Source organism: Penicillium lagena (genome assembly GCF_028827675.1).
Source record: "Penicillium lagena strain IBT 129212 chromosome Unknown utg000002l_segment0_segment0, whole genome shotgun sequence".
In the NCBI taxonomy this organism is placed as follows: domain Eukaryota; kingdom Fungi; phylum Ascomycota; class Eurotiomycetes; order Eurotiales; family Aspergillaceae; genus Penicillium; species Penicillium lagena.
In genome coordinates this window covers 1470635-1492521 of record NW_026623223.1, presented here as the reverse complement: position 1 = coordinate 1492521, position 21887 = coordinate 1470635, and the positions used below count along the sequence as shown (strand labels likewise).

The 21887-nt window shown below is 52.7% G+C and overlaps 8 protein-coding genes across 8 annotated transcripts; 3 read left to right on the top strand and 5 right to left on the bottom strand.

Moving 5' to 3' along the window:
* Window positions 1-236: 236 nt before the first annotated feature.
* N7510_003354 (Glucose-methanol-choline oxidoreductase N-terminal) lies at window positions 237-1168 on the top strand (the record flags this gene model as incomplete). Its single annotated transcript, XM_056975281.1, has 2 exons — window positions 237-295; window positions 523-1168. The coding sequence occupies 2 exons, from the start codon at window positions 237-239 to the stop codon at window positions 1166-1168; spliced, it is 705 nt and encodes a 234-aa protein (XP_056835237.1).
* Window positions 1169-1896: 728 nt separating this feature from the next.
* On the bottom strand, window positions 1897-3756 carry N7510_003353 (MIP/aquaporin family protein; the record flags this gene model as incomplete). The annotated part of the gene is made up of 2 exons (XM_056975280.1): window positions 1897-3654; window positions 3721-3756. The coding sequence occupies 2 exons, from the start codon at window positions 3754-3756 to the stop codon at window positions 1897-1899; spliced, it is 1794 nt and encodes a 597-aa protein (XP_056835236.1).
* Window positions 3757-4807: 1051 nt separating this feature from the next.
* N7510_003352 (metallophosphatase domain-containing protein) lies at window positions 4808-5722 on the bottom strand (the record flags this gene model as incomplete). Its single annotated transcript, XM_056975279.1, has 1 exon — window positions 4808-5722. The coding sequence occupies one exon, from the start codon at window positions 5720-5722 to the stop codon at window positions 4808-4810; it is 915 nt and encodes a 304-aa protein (XP_056835235.1).
* Window positions 5723-7659: 1937 nt separating this feature from the next.
* Window positions 7660-9407, top strand: N7510_003351 (uncharacterized protein; the record flags this gene model as incomplete). Its single annotated transcript, XM_056975278.1, has 3 exons — window positions 7660-7732; window positions 7791-7978; window positions 8037-9407. 3 exons carry the CDS (start codon window positions 7660-7662, stop codon window positions 9405-9407), a joined length of 1632 nt encoding a protein of 543 aa, XP_056835234.1.
* A 395-nt stretch (window positions 9408-9802) lies between these two features.
* On the bottom strand, window positions 9803-10732 carry N7510_003350 (uncharacterized protein; the record flags this gene model as incomplete). The annotated part of the gene is made up of 1 exon (XM_056975277.1): window positions 9803-10732. The coding sequence occupies one exon, from the start codon at window positions 10730-10732 to the stop codon at window positions 9803-9805; it is 930 nt and encodes a 309-aa protein (XP_056835233.1).
* A 1463-nt stretch (window positions 10733-12195) lies between these two features.
* N7510_003349 (uncharacterized protein) lies at window positions 12196-14021 on the bottom strand (the record flags this gene model as incomplete). The annotated part of the gene is made up of 2 exons (XM_056975276.1): window positions 12196-13079; window positions 13154-14021. 2 exons carry the CDS (start codon window positions 14019-14021, stop codon window positions 12196-12198), a joined length of 1752 nt encoding a protein of 583 aa, XP_056835232.1.
* A 1480-nt stretch (window positions 14022-15501) lies between these two features.
* N7510_003348 (uncharacterized protein) lies at window positions 15502-17676 on the top strand (the record flags this gene model as incomplete). Its single annotated transcript, XM_056975275.1, has 4 exons — window positions 15502-16088; window positions 16329-16619; window positions 16679-16920; window positions 16979-17676. 4 exons carry the CDS (start codon window positions 15502-15504, stop codon window positions 17674-17676), a joined length of 1818 nt encoding a protein of 605 aa, XP_056835231.1.
* Window positions 17677-19159: 1483 nt separating this feature from the next.
* hexA (putative Woronin body protein HexA) lies at window positions 19160-21510 on the bottom strand (the record flags this gene model as incomplete). The annotated part of the gene is made up of 4 exons (XM_056975274.1): window positions 19160-19504; window positions 19531-20107; window positions 20360-20672; window positions 21486-21510. 4 exons carry the CDS (start codon window positions 21508-21510, stop codon window positions 19160-19162), a joined length of 1260 nt encoding a protein of 419 aa, XP_056835230.1.
* Between the last annotated feature and the right edge of the window lie 377 nt (window positions 21511-21887).

The window sequence follows — 21887 nt, the reverse complement described above, 5'->3', positions numbered from 1 at the left end:
CGGGGAGCATAACAAACGCGGTGTGCAAGTTATTGCCTATACCAGAGAGGATCAGGACATGTTGGTTCGGTCTATTGTTGCAGCGAAGAAAGCACAGCCAGGTAGCACGGAAAAGGAGACTTCTGGAGCTTCCAATATCCAATCAGATAAGGAAATACCCTTAGAAGGAGAGCAGACACAGTTCTCCCAATTTTCGGATCCAGGACCGAATAGCGCAGCGGGAAGTACCCCATAGTATGTGCATCTTGTCGGTCGACCGTGCATATGCCCGGACAAAATTAACGCTAGCGGAGCAGTGAGCCAGATCCCGACATGGTGGATAATAATACCCAAGGTGATGAAACATTCAGGTATGCGCTCCTAGCAGCATGTTAATCCAGGGGATTGATTTCGTTCGATGCGCGACAGTGGAATAAACTCCAGTCAAAGGGGCGATCCCGGCAACCAGTAAGATCATGATGGGATCACCTAATATCGATTAGATCCCAGAGGTACTAAGCACACTAAGCTCTGTTTTTACAGGATACCACGTTCTAACCAATCATCACCGTGTGCGTCACACGTCTCCATTCCGTCGCCCTCGCCCAACTTGAGGGTCCATATCATCTCCCCTAGAGCGTCCGTAACGGAGCACCAACTCCATATCAGCTACGAGGACTGCTGGATCATACTTCCGAATTCGACGGTCGAATCTCAGCTCCAAGAATGGAAAACGTCATCCAAAGCCACTCTGCTGGATCAGTTATCCGCCCTGAATGCCAGAGAATATGAAGCGGTAATGGCTACGAGGAACCGTATTGACTCGAGCACATTCACGGGGTATGAAGAAGAAACCCTAGAGTGGGTCCAGTTCGGCGAATACCGTACTCTCATTGAAGGCATTGAGCAGGTTAAGGCCAGGAACATAACTATGATCCTGAGTGGGGTGTATGGGCCGACTTCCCGGTTCGAAAAGAAAAAGGAGGCGGATATTCGGCGACCAACATGGATGAGGGTACGGCGCAATGAGCTCGAACTAAGTTCAATCATGGCTGAGACGGTTGAACAGGTCCATCGCAAGCATCTTAATCCTGAAACCTTGCTAACATATGGACTGCCGTGGGATTGGGATGAGGTAATATTTAAGTCCTGCGTGCACGCATCCTGGAATTCTATCATATTGCCGTAACGCTGACCGGTTTTAATAAAAAAGGGAGATAGAGACTACCTTCACATCAAAAGATGGATCACCGAAGATCTTCTGGAAGAACTATTCGCACATACCAGACGTTTACGCGAGAAGGATGTTTTGGTACAGGCTTCAAGCTCCTTGACTGAGTGGAGAGTGAACGACAGGAGCAAAGATAAGATGTATCTCGTCCGTAATAAGAAGGCGGATGGGGAGAGGAGAGCACAGGCAGTTCTTGAAGGAGTTGAAGAAGAGATAGAGGAAGAGAGAGGACCGGAAGCAGATGTGGGTGAGCATGATGACACCACGTCAGAGGAGAGCGAAGACGATACAGAAGGCATTGTCGACGCTCTTTTGGCTGAGTACACTCGTGGATAAATCCAGCAGCAGATCTTCAATCGCTCAAGCAGCAGACTCCTCATACTGTTACCCTACCTTACAGAGATTGGTGGAGTCTGGCACACTCTAGTAGACCGCAACTGATCCATAATGCCATAAAGAAGACGGTGGTCGTCTTGATTTTCTATCGCTCTTATTGACCCGGACTCCCTCCAGACCGTACAGGAGTAATGCGGAAGCTAATTTTATGTAGTTATTTCCAATCGTACTCGAATACTGTCTGATGTCTTTCTGTCTATAACCTCTTGGTGATCGTCTCGGGCTCAACTATCTTCCACTAAGCAGGGAGCTAGTATCAATTCCCGCTCTATGGTGAAGGTATTTAACACTCAGTTTACTTTAAGATGCAGACGACGTTTCCACTTCCTCCCACTTTTCTTCATCGCCCGCTGAGTTCGCTCAAGCGGGTAGTTGATCGGGGACTCGCCACCGGTGAAGATGAAGAAGTCATACAGGAATGCACCCATAAAGGCACCGCTCAGGGACCCGACCCACGGTCCATAAAACCAGTAGGAATTGGTAAACAGGTCGCTGGGAAAGCCGACAGCTAGAAGAGCAAGACGGGGCCCAAAGTCACGGCTAGGGTTGAATGCAGCACCGGTCTGGTAGGAGAAAGTCATACTGAGGCAGGTGATGACCAGACCGACGATCAGCGAGTTCATACCGGCGCCGGGAGGAGCGTTTTGGTCGTCACCAAGGGCCAAAATAGTGACGACTAGGCAGACCGTACCGACGAACTCGTTGAAGAAAGCCGTCCCAGGACCGATCCATGCTTCACGCTGGCTGGTCACAAAGCTAGTGATTATACCAGTCTCCGAGTTGAGGAGGAGGTAGTTCTGAATAGAATGATAGTAGACACCGTAAGCAGCAAGCCCAGCGCAGAAAGCGGCGAGGAACTGAGCTGCGAAGTATTCGGGCATCTTGCGCTTCGGGAAGCCACGGAAGAACCAGAGCATCATGGTGATGGTTGGATTGAGGTGAGCACCAGAAACACCACCAGAAATGTGGATAGCCATCATGGTAGCCAGGCCCCAAGCCCAGGCGGTCGTGTTAGGGTTACCCTGGTTGGCGACGGTAACGGACAAATCGGCACAGAAACCGATAGTGAGCTGTACAAAGACAGCCAGTGCTTCAGCCAGAGCCTCGCGATGATGCGTACGGATGACGGACCAGGTTGTGTGGTTGTTGTGTACTTCATCCTCGACAAGATCTTGGACCAGCGGATGCAGATCTTCGGGTAAAGCTCCCTTCTCCAGCTCGGCGGAATTCAAGATGTTGTCTAGTCTTTCACTGTCGGGTTCGTGCTCGTGCTCTTCTGGCTCCTGTTGCAGCGGTTCATCACTGCGATTTACCTGTTGCCGATGCTCATCATCCTCCTGGGAGCCTCCTTCATCTACTGCCGACAGGGGCGCTTGGGGCATATCCCAGGCCGAAGGGCGCCTGCCATAAACTGACGAAGTACGCGACATGCGTGAAGCCTGTCTCGTAGAGGTCGCATCTCCGCTAAGGATTTTGTTCATGAAGTTTTGCTCGCGCTGCAACCTAGCATCCTCAACCTGCGCCGCCATTTTCCGCGGGTCGGCTGTCTTGTCAATTCGGCCGCGCTCCAGATCATTGGGATCGACCTCGAGACCAACCTTCTGCGAGTTTTCAGTCGGCTGCTGGGCATTCGCCCGGCTTTGTAGCAGCTCTTCCTTGGTCGGCACCATGCCTGGTCGCACTACACGGGGCAGCGGTTTGGCTAAAGACCACACTGGCCTCACGTTGGAAGGTTGCTCATAGGAAGGATTGAGGTCGGCGTAGCCTGGTTGAACAAATGGCTCCTGGGCCAGCCGGAGCTGGGGAGTTTCATCTGGCCCAGCGAGTGTGAATTTTCCCTGGGTTCTCTGAGCGAGAGTGGTACGGGGAGCAAGGCTAGGGATTCCGCTGGCACCGCTTCGCCTCGAGGTCGCCGAGCTACGGCGCCGAAAGTCAGTGCCACTCGCGGCTTCATCAGCTCCCGATCTTCTGGTGGGTGAGATATAATCTGCTTCGCTGGCAGCCCGATTCCGGCTAGGTGATTGTGGTTCCGCGGCCGGTCCATCTGGCTACACAATTGATTGAGCTATTAGATGACATTCCCCCGTTTGGTCGTCTGCATTGCGTCGACTCACTCTCTCCCGCGATCGTCCGGTATCCCCTTCCTCCATGATTATTACTGGTTAGGGTGATGCTGTATTCCTTGGATAGCCTCTACCACCAGTCGATTGACAAAAATATAAGAAGGCTAAGGGATCTTCGAGCCAAGAAAGACGAGCAGATGGTGAGCACACGGGAGAAAGAACAAAGAAAAAAAATTGAATCAACAAAGGTGGGGAAATGGGAGAACTGGTCCAAATAATATCGGAAAAGAGCCTGAGGAACCCACCCTAGTACGACGAGTATAGGTGGAAGACAGAAGAATGAAAGCAGGAAAATGAATGAGCAATACCGTTCCCCCCACTTCTCCCACCGCCCGCTGGGCCTCGGAAAATGATATTGGCAAGTTACGTAGTGACGACAGGATCTTCACTGATCTCCTCATGTGGCGTCGCGAGCGATAAGGGCGAGTGGAGCTCAGTTGGGCGTATCGGCACTGGCGGATGGATGAGTTGGTTGTCGCAGCGCTTTGACAATACGCGGCAGTACCTGTCCTGACCCACTCTGGCAAAAGCTTACCTGCTCATTGAGCCATTGAGGCCCACAGTCTCGGTCCATGCCCTGCTAACCGCCTCGTTGTGGGTTCCAGTGGGTCTCCGTGCATCCGTCCCATGTCATCATACTGCAATGGTCTCTTTCCCTTTTCCTGGTAGATATGCATGTCAAATCCCACCGGCCAATTGTGGAGTGCGCCCGATCCGATGCAGCCGCGTTATCTCCCAGGCCGTCAAATTTGCTCGGGACTTCTTCTGTCCGTGGCACTGTACAGGTCTTTGTGAGCGTGCAGTGGCCCTGGCGATTCCTTCCGGCTTGTTCGGTTCTCGACTCTCTCTGCTACTCGCTGCCTCACTCAGAGATCGTCATCGATGTCCTCTAAGTTGGTGAACGAGTAGACCTCGCAAAGAGTGAAAGAGCGACTGACCAGTAGACTGGAGCTTTTTCACTCTGAAATCGGCACGGGTGGGTGAGGATATCCGCATTACTGTGGACTGGTGCAGTTATGAAAAAATAAAAGGGTAAGATTATATTGTCAATGCTCTATATCTATCACGTTTTGCCATCTCACATGATAACTTTGATGGGTTGCCGCCGTTCCTCATCACGGAAGCCATCCGTCGTACAGGCGTTCACAAGCAGACATTTCGCCTCGGTGGCAGGGCGGAAGAGTGCTCTTATCAACTCAAGGAATGTCTCATAAAGATTGCACAGTCCACCACCAGCAACAACTGTGCGCTCGTACGCATCCTGTAGGGCGTCGAATTGCAGCCACTCCGTTCCTGCGCCTTCATGAACATGCCCGAACACATGTAATCGTGGCCGAACAGACCAGAGTTTCCGTCGGAGATGGACGCAGCCGAGACTGAGTCTGTCGAGGTGTGCACGGGGCGGCCCGTGTGTGATGAGCACGTCAATACCATCCGGGACAGTGTCAGCCCAGATATCCGTCTCGCGAGGATACTGGAATGCCGGTGTGCCATATCGGGCTGATTGGGGACTGCCATATATTCGCAGACGGCGGCCATTGGCACAGACGATAGTAGTCTCTGCGTTCTCTAAGTAGATGATGTCTCCCCAGTCAAGCATCTTCCGCTCGGCGGCTCCTTGTGGGTTGGTTCGAGCGTCGCATTCCGGATCTAGAAGTAGATCATGGTTGCCTGCCACAACGATCTTGGTCGGATGTGGTTGCGCTCGCAACCAATTTATTGCAGTTTGCAGCTCCTTGAATGACCCCGACTCCGTCAGGTCGCCTGCATGGATGAGAATGTCGCCACGTGGGAGCTCGGGCTGGGAATTGTGCGTGTCGGAGATGCAGACTATGGACACCGGATCCGCTAGCGGCTGTGCTGGGATCGTCTGCTGCCAAGTGTAGAGCTTACGAGCTAGGAACAAACATGGGTGGTCCTGAAATTGTTGCCAGACCCCTCGGCGAGGGCGGCTGAAGAGCGCATCCAGGCTGCGATAAGAGAAGAGTGACATAGCTCAGAAAAGGACCAAGGACATCGCCCTCCTGTGCATTGATTGCGCCCGCCCTCTCCGGGTAATTTTTGATGCTCGGAGTTTGGTGACTGATGGGTGGTCAAGAACGTTTTTCCGCTCGCGTTGATTGCCTAATGTGGTCCACATTCGAGATTGTGCTTCATGATGACGTTGGTTCAACGAAAGAAAATTCCAATCAATCTAACTTTTTGCCTACAGCAACATGCTAATCAATACATTCTAATTTGCCAACACGAGAAGGCCATCAAGCAGAGCACTGTTTTCCAGCCAGCTCTACCTCAGTACAAAGTCCATCTGGTGATCCGAGCCAGTTGTCGCAAAGGTCGTTGCAAGAAGTGTTCTCCGATACGAAGACAAGGTATCCATACTTTCCTACCTCGATGCGATACTCTTCATTCCGATTAATTTGTAGCCGGGAAGACAGTGGCAATAAAGTTTGCGAGTGGACAGATGTTTCAGGTGCAGAACCGCCTGCATTTGAATCATCTGAATCTGTAATTTCGCCCGAAGTTGTACTCCAAGCAGACCCATGGACTATAGTATTTGTCGGAGGCAACTCTAGTCTTGGCGGGGATGGCGCAGGAGAGTGATGGGCTCATCCGAACTATCAATCTGTCTTGCGCCACAATATGCAAGAATACAAACATCGCAAATCGATCTCAGTCATCCTTGAAGTCTTGTGAAACTACATACTATACCACTCCCCAGCTTCTCCGCATCTCTCTGCATTCCAGACGGTGGGTCGATCTCCCAGCGCGAATTTGCTTCACATTACGGGGTTATCAAGGGCGGGATAAGGAGTCCGGCCTTCGTGAATGCAGCACACTGCCAATTCAACCGAGTTTTATTCTCCAAGAATCCGACATTCCGCCGATGTCCTACCCCTTGTCGAGCCAAGCTTGCTGGAGCTGTCCTGCCGACGGGAACTTGTCTGCATCATGGAAACATTGGACTTTGGCCAGTTAGCCTGAACTGCAAGCCAGTCCATGTGGTAGATGACATACACTAGTCTGTCTCCGCTGAGAGCTTTTCTAGCAACGCAATGACTTTTTCTTTGCGGGCTTGATGTCTGGAAGGCATCATCTGGGCTAGGCCATGTCACGCCATCCCTGCTTCTTACAAGGGGCAAGCAAAAGGGAATGTGACGAGTGAACCTCTCATATTATTAAATAGATGGACGAACTCTCTTGAATGCGATGGTTATTGTTCCTTCCAATTAAAAGTTCACCGCAATGCCGGCCCGTCCCGAAGTCCCGACAACAAGCTTAGAATGACGGGAGCCTGACGCCTCTTTTTGTTCATACAGACCACCCAGGCTAGAGGTCAAGTCAAGAGTTTAGTCTTGTTAAATGTCGCCAGTCTTGTTTTGTAGCGACGGGGACCTTGCATCAGAGTGTTTTGTTTACCCATGATCTAATGCAGGCTGCCTTTAGTTGCTGGCGGAGGTATCAAGCGTGGCCTAGAACGTGTACTTGCCATGGTTAACGACAATACTGCCTTTTGCCTCTTTGTTTTCTTTTCCTTCTACTTCGCGTCTTTCAGATACCACACGCGCCTCCCTTGCCCTTCTGTCTTCACGAACTTACATCGACCTATCTCCGTCTTTAGCGCTCATCAGACAATATTAAGGTCAGATATTCGGCCTTCCTTGCTGGACCGTCGTTGTTCTGACTGCATCCTAGATTCTCACTCCTTGGCGACAGATTGTTTCTTCCACACTGATATCTGGAACTCGATCTGATCACGGTCCTGTAACTGACATCTTCTTCTTAATGTCATTCCTTGCACCTTTATCCTCATTTCTTTCATCTACTTGTTGAGGATCGATCGGGCCATCTGCTCAACGAACCGAGACCTGATCTGTCTTATAATTTAAATGCAAGATGGAGCATAGGCTCTCACATAGCCTGGTCACCATGTCCATGGTTCCGTGTGAGGTTCCGAACGGAGAAATAGCAGACCCCTTGGTGATCAAGAACTTCTGGAAAGGTATGCATGTTCGTTCTCACCAAAAAGAGTCGGTTGATGCTGACCCCTTTTTGCAAAGCCTATAACGTCTCGCGCCAGACGAGCAACAATGAACGAGAGCTCCGGCTGGAATGTCTCTTCTGGAGAATATGGGGCAGCCATAGTCTCTCCAGCACAATCACTACCCAGACATTGGATAGACTGGTCCTGCGAATCATGACACCCTCTTCTTCGCGTAAACTAGCCGCAACACGTCATGAAAGCCAGGTATATAATCTACACCGCTGTCGGTGTTTAGTCTATCTCTTCTGATTCTTTGATATAGGCTGTGCATGTTGATAATGATCCGCCGATCACTACTCTCCCACATCCCCAGCACACCAGTGCGCACACTCAATCACCGCCGGCCACCGGCACAAACAAGGCTGAGCTCCATTCAATCCTGAAGAAACCGCGCACTGTACAGAGTGAGCACCAGAAGTCTGCGCGTCTCCTCCTTGAGCAGCCCGATGGAAACAGCATCACCTGTAACCCGTCTAACCCTCCCACCCCCAACATATCTGAGCTGAATACCCAAGAGAACCGGCCGGCTCAAACGGGCCAAAAGAAGAAATCCTTCGCCGCTGGTCGATCGAAGCGAGGCCCACGGCGGCGACCAGCTTTCAACCGCCGGTCATCCTCACAGTCATCCATCTCCAAGGTTTCCTCTCCAACCGAATCACGCTCCAACTCTTACGAGGTATTTGGCTCTTTCGAACCGCTGTACGATTACGATGACTCCGTGGTGTCCTCTCGTGTCACTACAGGCTCAGATAGGGCCACTGCAACAAGCTGGATCGATCTCAAGTCCGTTGAAGCATCACTGCCGCTGCCGCACTCTGGCACTGGCACCACCGGCACCATGACACCCCCTAGCACTGACCTGGCGATCTCAGACAAAGCTCACCCAGCCAGGCGGCCAGAAATCACCCCGGCCGTACTCGCCATATCAGACAAACAGGATCTCATCCTGCCGCAGGGAATAGAGACGGTTAGTGAAGACCCCAAGCGAGCGCCCACCCAGGCCACAAAGAAGAAATCTGAACCCGAAGTCCCCAGTTCCTTTGAAGAGTTATTTTCTTTCCCAGAGATTCCAGATTGTCGAGATACCGTATTGCCCCCGGGCATTACCGACCAACAACCTGCCACAGGCACCACCTCCTCGTCGCCCAGCCTTACCCAACTCGAACTCGCAGAAGCAGATCACTCCACCGAGATGCTCATCGAGCTCCTCAAAATAATCAACGATCCCGACCCTCTCCCAGCAGGGGAGGAGGCACCCCCCGTCCCAATTCGGCCATGGTTCACGGCCCAGCGGCAGTGGCTCCCTGCGCCGCGAGAGCAGAAATTCTTTGAGTGGATGGTGCAGGACCATACCTCTCTTATTCACCCACAGCCTAAGACGGATCGGCTCTTGCCAAGGGACTACCGGACTCAGTGGGTGGCTGCTTTGAGTTCGTGGAAATACCATCTGGCAAGGTCCAGGAAGCCTGGTTTGTACAGTCACACGAAAGGGCTTGCTATCCTGGGGACCATCTATGAGGAAGATGAGGAGGATGAGGAGCGGTATGTGAAGGATTTCTGTACGCCTAAGAAGGAAGGGGGGTGGTGTGATTTTGGGTCGGCGGATGACACTCTTGTTTCTGAAGAGGCATAATGTCGATGATGGATGACAGATGGGGGATGACGGCAGTCAAGCCAATGCATATCTGCACAATCACCCTTCGGGGTAATCAATATGGACTCGATCGATCATGTACAGAATCTAGACTTGAATAAAGGCCAATGTGAAATGGAACTAACTCCTTGTATATTGTGCAAGAATAGGTATGAAACAAAGCACAGAAGAGGTCAGACAGTCAAAAGAGCCAAAAAAGCTCCGTTAAAAGACACCACCGCAGCGCCATGAGCTGAAGCAATGCCAAATATTCAAAAGATCAAGCAAAACTGTAAACAATCGAATCAAACTCATATTCACACCACAACCACACGTATATATTGAAGACCACATCTTTTGAGAAGAAAAGAAAGAGAGACGAAAGAGAGGACCACTCAGCCAGAAGCCGCATCGCCCTTCTCAGCCTGACCAGACTCATTCCAAGCGGTCTTCGCCGCCCGTCGAGCCTTCAGATACCGTAGCAGAATCCACGAGGCAGTGAGGCACCAAAAGACCAGATTTAGCAGATCCACCCAGACAGCATGGCGCATGCGATCAATCTTAGCAGCATCACCCAGTCCCGAAGCAGTATCTCTCTTGATAACAATACTCGAGAGAGTATTATTTGAATTCGAATTCGAACCCGACACCGAAGAAGTCGAGTTGGAGTTGGAAGTAGAAGACGAAGTCGAGTTCGAACCCGATCCCGAACCTGTATCCTCTCCAGCAGGATAAACACCAATATACATCTTCCCAAAGAGCCCAAAAAGGACCAACCACAGGATACAAAGCAGAAGCTCCCACGAGAATTGGGGCAGCAGCAACCCCGGCTTCGTATTGCTCTTGATACGGCGCAGGCAGCACGGTAGCACGAAGTGCGCGAGTGTCGTCATCGTCGCTAGGAAGGCTGTCACGACGGCAAACACCCAATTCGCGTTCCAGGTGTGAAGGGTTTGATGGTCATAGGACACGTCTTGGCCGTAAAGTCCGATGACGGTCAGTCCGAAGACGAACTGCAGGAAGCGCGTTGCGGACATGAACATTGAGACTAGCTTGGAGCCTTTGCCTGCTGGTGGTGGTGCTGCCGCCGCCGCTGGCGCTGGTGCCGGTGCCATTGGTGGCTGTGCCATGGGGTACTGGTATGTTCCGCCGGGGGCGACGCCTGGTGGGTAGCCGCCGGGGTAGTAGTCTGGCATTGCGTACTGGTAGTTCGGGTAAGGAGCAGGCGGTTGCTGGTCCTGAGACTGGGATTGTTGGTTCTTGGAGTTGTGTTTCTTGGCTTGCGAGTAGCCCAGGCGGAGGAGTTTGAGGGCAACAAATGCCATGGACTTGATGTGATGATTTTTGGTTCGAGTGAGGAATTAAAGCCGTGGAGAATCAAGAAGCACTGATGGAGCCGCTGATGTAGTTCTCGAGTATAATATGCAAAGGAAAATGTTGCGCGCAGCGCAAGGGCGTCCGTGGTGAGTCAAGCTATATGTTTCTTAAGAACATATAGCGGAAAGAGAGCGGTAATAAGATGGAATTCAGTATGGCAGACCTGGTGCCAAACAAAGCGGTTGGAGAAAAGAGAATGCCCCAAGTATAGAGGGAGCAGGAGCAGGAAAGGGAGGATGAACCGGGAGACCAGCCTGGCAGGTAATAAAAGAACAAGGAAATAGATTCGGAGATCGAGTGAGAGCCTTTCAACAACAAAAGGGAAAGAAGAAGAAAAAGAAGAATGATAACAACTAACAAGCGTGCGAAGAAAAGGAAAGGCGATTGGTTTGTGGATGAACTGCTGTCCCAGGCGTGCTGGCTAGGGAACGTTTTATATCCATCCCGCCGAAACGATTACACAGAACGGAAGAGACAAAGGCATGTCTTGTTATTTTGGGATACGCCCATTTGCGCACAATGAAACCCATCGGCGCTGGCCTTTCTTTCAGTGAGTCTCCACTGTGTCGGCATGGCGTCGGAGCCTGTGAGCCATCAGAATCTGATGGGGAGGAGGACAATGAAACACTCTTTTTTGGGAAAGAGTAAATTTAGAACAGAATATCAACGGGGGGTTGAGATGAAACGATTATGATTGCAATGATGACACGCCTATTTTCATTATTGTGAGGGTAAGTGAGGGCGTGACGCGAAAGATAGTAGTACAGACAATCTGTAGTGGTTTCGGAGTGCTTCAGTTGGCGCGCGCCAAATGGTGCGGATCCGGGACGTTTCAGCGCGGCGGTTGAGTTCGTGCACCAGGTCCAATCACTCAGATAGCCTAATAATAGCATGATTTTAGTATGACTATTGAGAAGTCCGTTTGATCAATCAGCGCTCAGTTGATAGGTCGGTGAGAACTGTGTAGCCCAAAGCCTTAACAAAGCCCTACAACTACAACACTGAGGAGATCAAAACAATCAAATTCAACATATGCACATCGCTCAGAACGGTGTTCCATGATTACAAGTACACAACAGAGAAGCTACGCATAGCTATCTCTGGGGTCATTTCCATCATTGCCAAAAGAGCACACCTAACATGGGGGTTGTTCCAACGCCATCAGGACCCGTGCGAGGCCAACCAACCCGATGACTGTGCTCGAGTCCGATATGCCTGAGAGGGGAGTTCCTGGATGCATGCAATAATAACGAAAAAAAAAATACTGAACAACGAGACCGGGTACGCCAAGAAAGCCGAAACGAAGCAACAGTGGGTAGGACCAATGATGGGAAGGGTTTGCGGGAAGAAACCGATAAGTAGTTCCAAGGCCGAGCCAAACCCAGCCCAGCAATCCTACCCACGTCTATTGTCAGGCAGGTCTGCTAGCTGCGGCATCTGCAATTCCCTGGGGATCCGTGGCAGTCGTTGCTGGGTGGTTTCCAGTGGGAAGAGGCGGCTTCAGATCCGATGGGGGAGGAGGCATGGACCCCGGGGCGGGGATCAAATCGGCTTCATCTTCATAATCCTCTTCCTCATCGGACGGATGCCCAGGGGGCTCACCAGCCAACCCAGCCCGGTACCCCTCACGGTAGGCCTCTTCTTCAACTTGCTGGACAGCGGCCTGCTTTGACGCGTTCTTAGTGGCCTTCTTGGTCTTACGGCCCTTCATCTTCGCTTTTTCCAAGAGTCTCTTCTTCTCAGCCAGGCGCTTCCGCTCCTTACGGTCTTTGATCTCGTATTGCCGAATGAGTGCCTCGGGCCGGCGGCCAAAAATGCTCTCATACTCGCAGAACTCGCAAATCCAAATATCTTCCATGGCTGGCGGATGATGGAGATTCGTGTACTGCTGCTGGATCTTGCGTTGCCGTGCGGCCAAGCTGTAAATGGCACCCGGTGGCCGTTTCTTTTTGCGGCCCACCGGAGCTTGTTCTCCGCCTTGGCCAGGCGGGATCTGCGTACCGGGCGAACCATGCTGGTTCATCTGTGCAGCCATACTCGGACTGGTTTGCGTGCCTTGGGTGGAGAATCCTCTCGCATGGCTCGCTGCGGCAAGAGGGGAGGTAGGCGAGCGGTGCGGACCAGAGTACGAGTTCCGCTGCATCGCCATGCCTTTGGAAGAGTCCGACTCGCAGGTGAAGGTAAATTGTGTTTTGGTGGGGGTGGTGTTCTCTTGGTCCAGCAAACTGACGTTGCTGGGGCCTCGAGGGGGGATGAAAGCGTTGCGGCATTTGCAATTGCGGTAGAGATGATACCCTGATCAGTCGGAGAATCATCTAATAACAAAAAAGGTCAGCTTGTTGGGAATTCACAACGTCATCAAAGCATACCGGCTGGCCCAGGCGAGGACATGAGCCCATCCCGCCGGCTCGGAACTCGAGTATTCATCCACGCGTTCTGCGCGTTAGCTGATAATGGGCCCCTGCCACTGCCAGTGCGAACAGTGGCCCGCCCCAGGCGGCCTCTTCCAGACCCGGAGATTCCACTACCCAAGGGGCTCGCAGGGTTACCGCTGCCATAGTACGTCCCGGTGGTCACAGCATCATTCACAGCCGCGGCTGAGCTTGAATTCGGAGTTGCCAAGCCCATGCTGGCAAACTCCGGAGACAAGGCGGAGTGATGACCTCCCGAGTTCCCTGGTGTTGGAATCTTTCTCTTCTTTTTGTTATTGGTATTTTCAAAAGCGTCATAACCATCGGGGCCCGCCGGCGACTTCACCTGGGGACCATCGCCATTGGTGTTCGGGTGGGTGCTGGAAGGGGACGGTGAAGACCCTCGAAACCCAGCACTCCGGCGAACAACTACTGGCCCATCGTCATCTCCGCTGTCCAACTCTGCCGCTGCCTCGCAATCATGGTGCGGGTGGCTTTCTGCACAGCCGTCGACGCTCTGGGTCTGCCGCAGCCGCGCATAGGCTTTGGAGTTGTTCACCACTTCTTCGGTGTCCGGGGAAACACCATAAAAGATCTGCGATGCGGGGAGAGAGGGAGGGTACAGGATCGTGTCGGCGGCGTCCGTGGACAGGCGAGAACGCAAGGTTCGTTTGGGGAGCGGACGAATCAGACGATCGGGGTAGAGGGGAGAGGGTGTGTCAGGGGCCGAGTTGAGCGTCCCGTCTACACGAGTGCACACGAAGTCAGTAACCGAGTCACCAGCAAACACCATTGACATGTTCCAGGTCCGGGCCCGGAAGGCCATCTGGCGGACCCGAGACGGAAGACCTACTCAACATAGCCGTCATCATGCAGGTTCTCAACTCTCGCCCTCAACCACAGCCGACGGTGTGTTTCGATGCCTCTTGCCTTGTTTCCCCCTCCGCCGGTTTTTACTGTGAGCGGGCCAGTCGTTCGGGGGAATGTGTGGTGTCGGGGAGAGACGGCTGATCGGGAGACTGATATCCACTGTGAGCAGTCTGCGGTGACACTCCGCGCGACAACTGGGGAGCAAGCACGGTGTGTGTTTCTTCTGCACCGTGTCATTCACCGGGTCGGCATGCCCCCCGAATGGGTCGCGGGATTTGAGGAAGAATATGGGTCTACCCACAACGAGCGAGTGTTATTAATCAGCACTCTCCAACCGCAGGAGAAAAAGGTGTGGGAAATCGGTAGTGTCAGTGATGGGCGAACAAGAACACGAACAGCCCCAGCTAAGGCGAGCTGGAGCAGCAAATAGAGGAAACAAGTAATGGTGGGGAGCCGAGGAAGACACGACGAGGGGTTGAACAGCGGAAGTGAAAGAGAAAGCGAGAGTCACGGGGGTGCCGGAACGCTAGCCTGTTTGGGAGAGGGCAGCGCATGAGAACTATACCGTCGTCGACTGCGACTTCTACATTTCGATCACGGGTACGATGGTTTGGACGAGATACCGATAGGTCCTATAGAGATCCCTACTGTGGACCGTAGTCTCCATGAATTATGATTTCTCGCATCCAATGCCTCCCGGCAATCGCCATCGAGCAATCTCTGACCCCGGTGCACACCAATCATCAACTCGTCCATCCTAGGTAGGCTCTGCTGACCGCCACGAGCGGAAAGCCGGCAGGGATTGAACCCGCTAGACAAAAAGTGTAGAGACGGTCTTCCGAGAGACAACGCAGGACGCACGCCATTTGCCAATCCCTTCTGGGCTAACGAACGACTCGGTCTCGCTCCGGGATCACGCTAACTGGGGTCGGGGGTCGAATTTCGAGGTAAGAGGGAAAGGAAGTGGAAAGGTGAGAATCACAGGGGGAAACAACGCAAGAAGAAAGAATAATCGTAGCGAGAGAGACGCAGCGAGAAAGAGAGAGGAATGATGATGTTGGATGAGTAAAGCGCGTCGAGAGCGGGGAAGCAGGGGCCGTCCAATTGTTCCCGTTCCGGCGCTTTTCTCTCTCTTTCCTCTTCCTCTTTCCTCCTCTAGTATCCCCCTCACCATACTCACTCTCTCCCCCGAAAGACTATGTAGTCATCGGGCTCTACTGCGAGCCTGGTGACGCTTTGCTTCTACTTCATTCAATTGTCTGACTCCTCCTTCCCTCGACCCCGGCGCAGAGCTCGCAGAAAACGCGCGAGAGCTCCCTCGCCCTCTCGCACCCACCATTCAGCCTTGACCCCCATCCAGCCCTTGGCCCTATAGCCTCCTCGATCTCCTACGGGCTACGAGGTCTCCCTCTCGAGTGTCACCGGCTTTCACCGCCATGACCCCTCGTCGCTCCTCCCGAGCTCGCCTTACCCAGCCTTCTCCTACCCTCCTCCAACAGGTCAACTCCTCCAGCTCCTCCCAATCCATGGCAAGAGAACGAAGTACCCGGTCGAACCATAAAGGCCCTTCTCCGCAGGAATCGTCTGGTCAGCGGTCTCAGTCTATCGACGATGGTGAAAACGGCTCGAAAAATGGCCTCCCACACACGCGGCAACGCCAACGCGCCCGCGACGACGAAGACCCCGATCCACCCCGCGACCAAGACGAAGATGACCCTGAAGAGGATGAGGAGGAAGAGATCACCCGATGTCTCTGCGGCTCGCAGGACTATCCGGGTTTGCCTCCCTCTCGTCGTGAGGCCGTCGGTCGCGGCGGCAAAAAACCCGAGCCGGGACTCCCGCCCACCAACTCATCGGACAGCCTGTCGGACGATATTGGCAGCATGTTCATTCAATGTGACTCGTGTAAAGTGTGGCAGCACGGTGGCTGCGTGGGTATTATGGACGAAGAAACGAGTCCCGACGAATATTTCTGTGAAGAGTGTCGCAAGGACTTGCATAAGATCCAAGGCGAATCGAACGGGTAAGTGATGATCAATTGCCCTTGGGATTTCTTTCTGTTTGAGTCTTTGGGCATCGACGACTGCATTTTGACTGCGCCCGACTGTGCGTTCTTGTGGTGGCCACCAGCCGAGCGGACTGAGACAGCCCAAGCTAGCTTGGGCACAACCACCAGTCGTCATATGCATCTCGCCAGGTGCCTTGAGCTTTTTATGCAGCAAAGTTTTCCCCTCTCCAGAGCAGCCATGCTGATGACCTCCAGACAACGCTCTTCAACCTACCTCCCCGTCGCACCGACCGCCCTCTCCCCGGCCCCATCCTCTCCAGCCTCCTCCCGAGATACGTCGCGGCGCTCCAAAGACCCGAAATTGCGGCTTAGTGAGGGCGCTATGTCAAGTACGAAGCGGCGCTCCACTATGAACAGCCGCGACGCCGCGTACGATGAAGAGGAACTCATCCGACGGGCGATTGAGGAGAGCAAGGAAGACAATAAAAGCTCCGAAGATGAAACCACGATTCGGCGGGGGAAACGCAGCCGAAGTGATAGCGAAGCGTATGTGCCTCGCATTTATGGCCATGTGAAAACGGCAGCTGACATGCCTCGTGATTTAGAAACAGAGAAGGGACCAAGCGCCAGCGGACAGCTTCACCATCCCCCGATCCCACCTCGAAACAGAGTAAGGCTACCTCTCAGCCTCCTTCGGACGACGAGTCCAAAGCCAAATCCACAGCGAATGGTACCCGAAGACAAAGAGCTGCGTCTCGAGGCCAGAAGGAAATGGCGAAGGAGCTGGAGGAAGTAGAGACAGAAGCTCAACGTCGCAAGGAAAGATCAAGTCGACGGAGAGGCGAAGGTAAGGGACTAATACCACGTACTCTTAAGCGACTCGAAACTGACTTGTGAACTCACAGAATCCGAAAATGGAAGCGTATCCCCTGTCAAGGCCGCTCCAATCGAGCCTGAACCATCCCAAGCGAGTCCCATTACCCCCACACCTCAAGAGCCAGCCCCAGCTCGCCAATCCACGCGCAAGTCAGGCCGTCCTGGTGCGCGTCGTGGCGGCCGCGTCGGCCGCAACCAATACACCAAGGACCGGGATGTCAACGGCACTGGCACGGAGTCAGCCAACTCACCGCGCCGTGGCCAGTCGCACGATGTGGGAGGAGACTCGCCTCGGGTGGGAACCGCCGGTCCCAACGGCACACACATGAACGGCGGGGAATCAGGGCGGCCAAGCAAGCCGCGGCACATGCATCCACAGCGGACAACGATGAACGAGATGAAGCGACGCGTCGCAGCCATCCTAGAGTTCATCTCGCGCATGCAGGTCGAGATGGCCGTCGCCAGCGAGAACTCCTCCACACCTACTGGCAACGGAGACCAGGCGAATGGCTTGCTGCTGAAGAGCATGGTTGACCAGATCGAGAGCGCCATGCCGTTAGCAATCAACGAGGGCGGCGAGTCTGGGCCTGCGACGACAAATGGCGACGGCGACACCCTGGCTCGCGAGAAAGATTTCAAAGAGCTAAGCAGCGTGGAGATGATGGACGTGCTGACCCGCCATCTGCTCAAGTGGCAGCAAGAATACGGCAAGTTTGGCGAGCGGTAGTCCCAAACAACCAAGTCTGTGTGACTTGAACTTGACTTTGGGCAGAGTCTAGCAGCCTTACCTTGATACCTTTGCTTGCTCCTCGACCACTATGATCAAAACCGATATGGTCAATAATGAATAATATCTCTCTTCCTCTCGACTCATGCCTATTCATCCCACGCTACACTTTTTATGAATTCTCACCTCATCTCACTTCTTCCTCTCAACCTTCTTTTTCTTCTCCTGCATCCGCCGCTGTACATTAGGTCATCCGCTCTGGTCGGAGTTCTGAGTCCTTTGTGGGTTTTTTTGCTTTCTGTCGATCCGGCGTCGTGATTCATCCATCGATTCGACTGCAGAGAACCCGGCTCTTGTTCTTGTTGATTTTCATGTCATGTTCATGTTCCTTTTGGTTGTTGTTACTCTATGATTGGATTTGTTGGTTCCTTTCTCTTGTCTTCTGCGCCTACTCCTGCTCCTACTCTTGAGCTTTTCTGTCCTCTCCTGTCAATGACCAAGGTCTGAGTATCTATCCATCTGGCTTGTGCGTTGAAATTCGTGAACGGTTACACTTCCTCAGCGCGGTATGGTATATATAGGGTTCCTCTGCTTCTTCGCGGCCATCACTATTGATTGCTGAGTATTGGTGTTGATTATCCATTCCCTCTATGGCTGGCTGGCTTCTGGGACTTTTTTTTGTTGGTGCTTGTGGTCGGAGCTTGGGGATAATCTGCTTGTTGATTGTATTGGTGTTGTGGGTCTGGTTTTGGTTTGGTTTATATATGGCCTTCTTTTCTTTCCTACGTTTTGTTTCTTTCTAGTGTAGTACGGTAAATGACATATACTCTTGTCCATGACCATCGATAAAGTGGTTTGAATGATTACTGATTGTTGGGTTTTGTTGCTATTACAATGATATGTGAAGTGACGAGGATGGAAATATATATCAGTCGCTTCACTCTCACATCGAGATCACGCAAAGTCTTAAGCACATTGATTTGAGATATAATATAGAAAGATACCTGACTTGATCAATTGAGATATTTCAACAGTGTGGAGAGGGTTGCCAGCTAGATCGAATACTTCAAGCTGGGCCCCAGAGGAAACAAGGCCTTACCTCATCCAGTCAGCCACAACACGCACCTACATCAAACTAGGCGTTAATAAACAATCTCTACAGAAAATACATGCTCATGAAAAATATCTCTCAAGCTACACGATCACGAATAGAAGCAGAATTTATAGTAAAAAAACCCTAATTTGCATTATGGTCACTTAGATACAGGGTTGAGTTCATGCAGTCAGTACACACACAGGAAATCCATATATTTTCCCCCTTTAATTTAAGTAAAAAGATCCATCCATCCATCATCCAGGGAAAATCGTAACAGATACGTACAAAAGAAAGAAGAAGAAAAAGAAAAATACACAAGCTCCAAAGCCAAAGCAATCAAGTCATGTCATGTCCAGCCATGCAAACACAGCCCCTAAAAAAGACAATTTACAGGCGGGAACCGTGAATAACCTTGAAGTCGACGACGAGCTCGCGGCCACCGTCATTGATGACAAGGGCACGGACAGAGCCACGGCCATCAGCGAAGGCATCGCGGATGCGCTTGAAGAGCGAGCCTTGCGTGATGACGGGCAGACCCTGCTTGACATCACCGGTCTCAGTCATAGCGACGAGACGGCCATCCTCACGGAGGTCCAGGATGCGGTAGGTCTTGTAGACGGGTCCGAGCATGGTCTGGACAACTACCGAGGGAGAGGGGTTGGAGACGAAGCTAGACTCCTCCTGCAGCTGGCGGGTGAAGAGGTCAACGCCCAGGTAGCGGTGCTGGCCCGTCTGGGGGAGACGGAGATGCGAATGACCTGGCAGGGACGGCCCTGGAGGATGAGGATGTCGCCAATGCGAATGAAGTGGCAGGGGATAGGGACGGTCTCGCCGACGGAACCGCGGTTGCGCGGCTCGACGATGCGGACGTCTTCCCGGATAGTCTCGCTGAAGCGCGCTGGGCCGGCCTGCTCGTTTACCACAACCTCCTCACGATCATGGTGGTGGAACGGGTGCATGATCCGGTCGGCGGCGCGCTCAACGCCGCGGCGGAAGGAGTGGTAGTGGCCCTCGTCGTCGTAGTAGCCCATTTTGTTGGATGCTGGGGCGGCGGTGTCACGGATGGTTTCGGAGACGCGGATGTCCGTTGAGATGGGCTGCTGCTGGGCGTAGGTCCGGTCGTACGAGACGTCAACGGACTGTTGCTGCTGCTGGTTGCCGTAGGACTCTACGGGCTGGTAGCGACGGTCGTAGGAGCCGTCGAGGTCGTAGGTGGGAGAGGTCCGGCGGCGGTAGTCTCTCTCTGTGATGTCGAGTTGGGTCTCGACGGTCTGATCGTAGACGGGGGAGCGGTCCTCGTAGCGGGTGGTGGACTGCTGGTAGTTGTTGGGGTAGCTGGAAGAAATGATTAGTTTTTTGTTTGGAGTCTTCCCAAGGTGGATATATAAACAAAAACACCCGTCACCGCTGATTGGGGCCAAAGTGGAGCCTGTCTGACACGTAATTCGGCCTAGGACTAAATCCGCAACGACTCTAGACCCAGATGGGCCGAGCAAGACCAAATAGCGCCAACTTGCGAGACTCCACTGCGCCCAGTGGGGACGGACGGGAAACAAAACAAGAATAAACAAAAACAAAAGAACTTACCGCTCACGGGTGAGTTCAACCTCTGCGGAGTAGTTTCGGGGCGAACGGCGGTCCTCTTGTTGCACACGCAGATCAATCTCTTCTTTTCCGTAGAAACGAGGATTGGGGAGCTGAGCCGAAGAGCCTCGAGTATCTTCCCGTTCGACGCGCGAAGTGGCTTCGAGATTGACTTCTCCCTCTACTCTCGTCTGAGTAGTTTCAGAGACAGCGTCACTCCGGTACGACGACGGGAAGACACTGAAGGGAATGGGGACACGGGCGTCAAAGTCCAGATTGACTGACTTGACGACGCTTTTCTCGAAAGCCTTTCGAACTGTTAAATAACAACTCGAAAGACTAGACAAGAAAAGACTTGTTTTCTGGAGGAAGAAGAAAGTCTTTCTCGAAAGAGATAACGTGGGATGGAAGAGAGTAGGTGTAAGCTTGGGGAAGAATAAAGAAGGAGGAGGAAGAAGGAGTGGAAGAGGGCCAGGAGCAACGGGCGTGTATTTATGGCTGGTTGTTTGTTTACTGCCCTAAGCCTGATCGGGGCGACCAGCAGTACCTCGGCCAGCACTGTCACCAGCACTCTCTACCTTGGCCAACTGTCTTTTCCTGGCTTTATTTCACCGCCAATGATCTCCAGAATGGGGTGTCCAGATCGATCATGCCTCGCTACATTCCTCCCATCTACATCTCTTACCCGCCCCCGGAGTGGTTGGGGAATGCTCCCTCCCAACACGCTTCACATGGTTGACAGGGGAGGCTGGCCAGGCGTGGGAAACCCACCCGTCACCATGGCAACCATCGGCCCCGGGTTGAATCGGATCTGGTTGGTGTGGCCCACATACATGTGTTTGTTCGATGGATTATTTATTTGGGGCAGAGCACATCATGATTGACACTCCAGAATTGCCCCTGACTAGAATAGACAAAGAATCGGAGCAATTGAGAAAGTAATAGTTAACTAACACCTGAGACACAGCCTGCAAGTCGAGCTGCCAACCACGCAGTCCGGCCTTTCCATTCCAGCTCACCCTGCAGCGAGCGGGCTTGGGCCAGATCCTCCAGCCTTTCTCTCTCCGCTAGTTCCACCCACTCGGCCACCGTGTTCGCTGGGCGTGTGGCTGGTTGCCAGGGCACTCACAACTCGACTCCACTTCTAGCGCCATGATCGCCGCCCTCGAGAGGGGGAGCTTGACTCGACTTGTGATCCTAGCATAGCATGGGGCTGGCTGGCTACCTAAGCCATGCCATGATCTCCATGCCGAGTTTTTACTTTATCTCATCATTGTAGGAGCAGGGGGGGATTCGCAGAGCAATTGGCGGATGCTGGAATTATTATTACCATATCTATGATACAAGACACAATACTCTAAAAGGCGAAACAATCGGGTATGTCTGAACGAGGGACAGATAGTACAAGAGACGGTGTGTGAGTGAACCGGAAACCGAAACCAAATAAAAGAAAGAGGGTATCAAGGGAAGTATAACAACTCCAAGAAATATCCACACACCACCATGTCTCAACGAGTGACCGAATTTCACA